Consider the following 1,212-nt stretch of genomic DNA (forward strand, 5'->3'; position numbering starts at 1 on the left):
AGAGAGAGAGAGAGAGAGAGAGAGAGAAAGAGTAACAAATAATTGTTGATCTTACTTCGTTAAAGATTAAAAAAAAAAATATAGAAACTTACGATTGCTGGTTCCCAAATTCGACTTGTGTTCGTGGCTCATGTGTTATAGATGTATTCTGATTCTTATGACCCTGCATCATGGCAATTGCTGCAACAGAGTATTCCAAATAACCAGAGCTGACAACACACCAAAAGTATGTCATGTAATCTCAAACGCCGTAAACACAAACGTTCTACAAACCGGCTTAATATAAATTGATTCCCGGAATAGAGCGCGCCCTTTTATTTCCTTAGGAAGAAAAGATTCAGCATCATCGTTGTTCTGATCCTAGCCACGAAACTCCACCGCGTTACAAAATTTTACTAGACTTATCTCGGTGTAAAATTTTAATTTTCTGAGGCTTACCCCAGTCTTATAAAAGAAACTATTTGCCCGCCTAACCTAATTTCCTTCATACTTAAAAAGTAGGCGGAGTTATAAACTTAAAATTGCCCCCACCCCCTTTTCCCCCCCTTTCCACCTTTCTCACTCCTCCCTCCCTTTCTCTGATCTCTCCTTCCCGTAATGCTTCAGTGATCAAATTAAATACCCCCCCCCCCATCCCGTCCTCTTCCATCCATCCTCCTTTCCTCATATCGTTTTGGTAGTGTATGTATACACACGAACTTTGGTACTATGCCTGGGAGCGTTATTTTAAGATGACGGTTTTTGTGTTCGTTGAGAGTTGTGAGGTGTTATTCATGTTGTTTACGTAAGGTCCTTGGTTCTTGGCAAGCGTCCATAGCGATGGGGAAGTAATTCATGGCGGAGGACTCGTGAATCGGTTGATAACAATCAATGTCAACACCACAGTTGGATTAATCTCAATGCGTGAAGTGTGCAAAGCTTACGTCATGTTGCGATAAACTCTCAAGGGAGGATTTCAGCATTGTTTTTTTGTGTTTTGTTTTGTGTTTTTTTGTTTTTTTTGGTGTTATTTTGATACCTTCGGGTGGTATTCGAGAAAGACTGCATTTCACAACGGTTTTTCTATATTTAGAGTTGAGTTGTGCGGTAAATTTGGGCGCTTTGTTCTACAAAAGAAACAAGAGAACTGAGAAATTTGGTGTAGAAGGGGTTAGGTTTGGGTCTTTATGTGTGTGTGTGTGTTTGTGTGTGTGTGTGTTTGTGTGTGTGTGT

The 1,212-nt window shown here is 40.3% G+C and overlaps 1 protein-coding gene and 1 long non-coding RNA gene across 2 annotated transcripts in view; one reads left to right on the forward strand and one right to left on the reverse strand.

Moving 5' to 3' along the window:
* The window catches only part of LOC101851536 (ras GTPase-activating protein-binding protein 2), a 48,070-nt gene extending 47,847 nt beyond the window's left edge, over positions 1-223 (reverse strand). Inside the window, exon 1 of the mRNA XM_005110030.3 lies at positions 93-223. Coding sequence (XP_005110087.2) covers positions 93-172 — 80 coding nt within the window. The 5' untranslated portion in view covers positions 173-223. The remainder of the gene's footprint in view (positions 1-92) is intronic.
* Positions 224-627: 404 nt separating this feature from the next.
* LOC118478695 overlaps positions 628-1,212 on the forward strand; it is a 5,696-nt gene continuing 5,111 nt past the window's right edge. Inside the window, exon 1 of the long non-coding RNA XR_004859232.1 lies at positions 628-908. This is a non-coding gene — a long non-coding RNA (uncharacterized LOC118478695). The remainder of the gene's footprint in view (positions 909-1,212) is intronic.

This window comes from Aplysia californica, unplaced genomic scaffold (genome assembly GCF_000002075.1).
Source record: "Aplysia californica isolate F4 #8 unplaced genomic scaffold, AplCal3.0 scaffold00843, whole genome shotgun sequence".
Lineage (NCBI taxonomy): Eukaryota > Metazoa > Mollusca > Gastropoda > Aplysiida > Aplysiidae > Aplysia > Aplysia californica.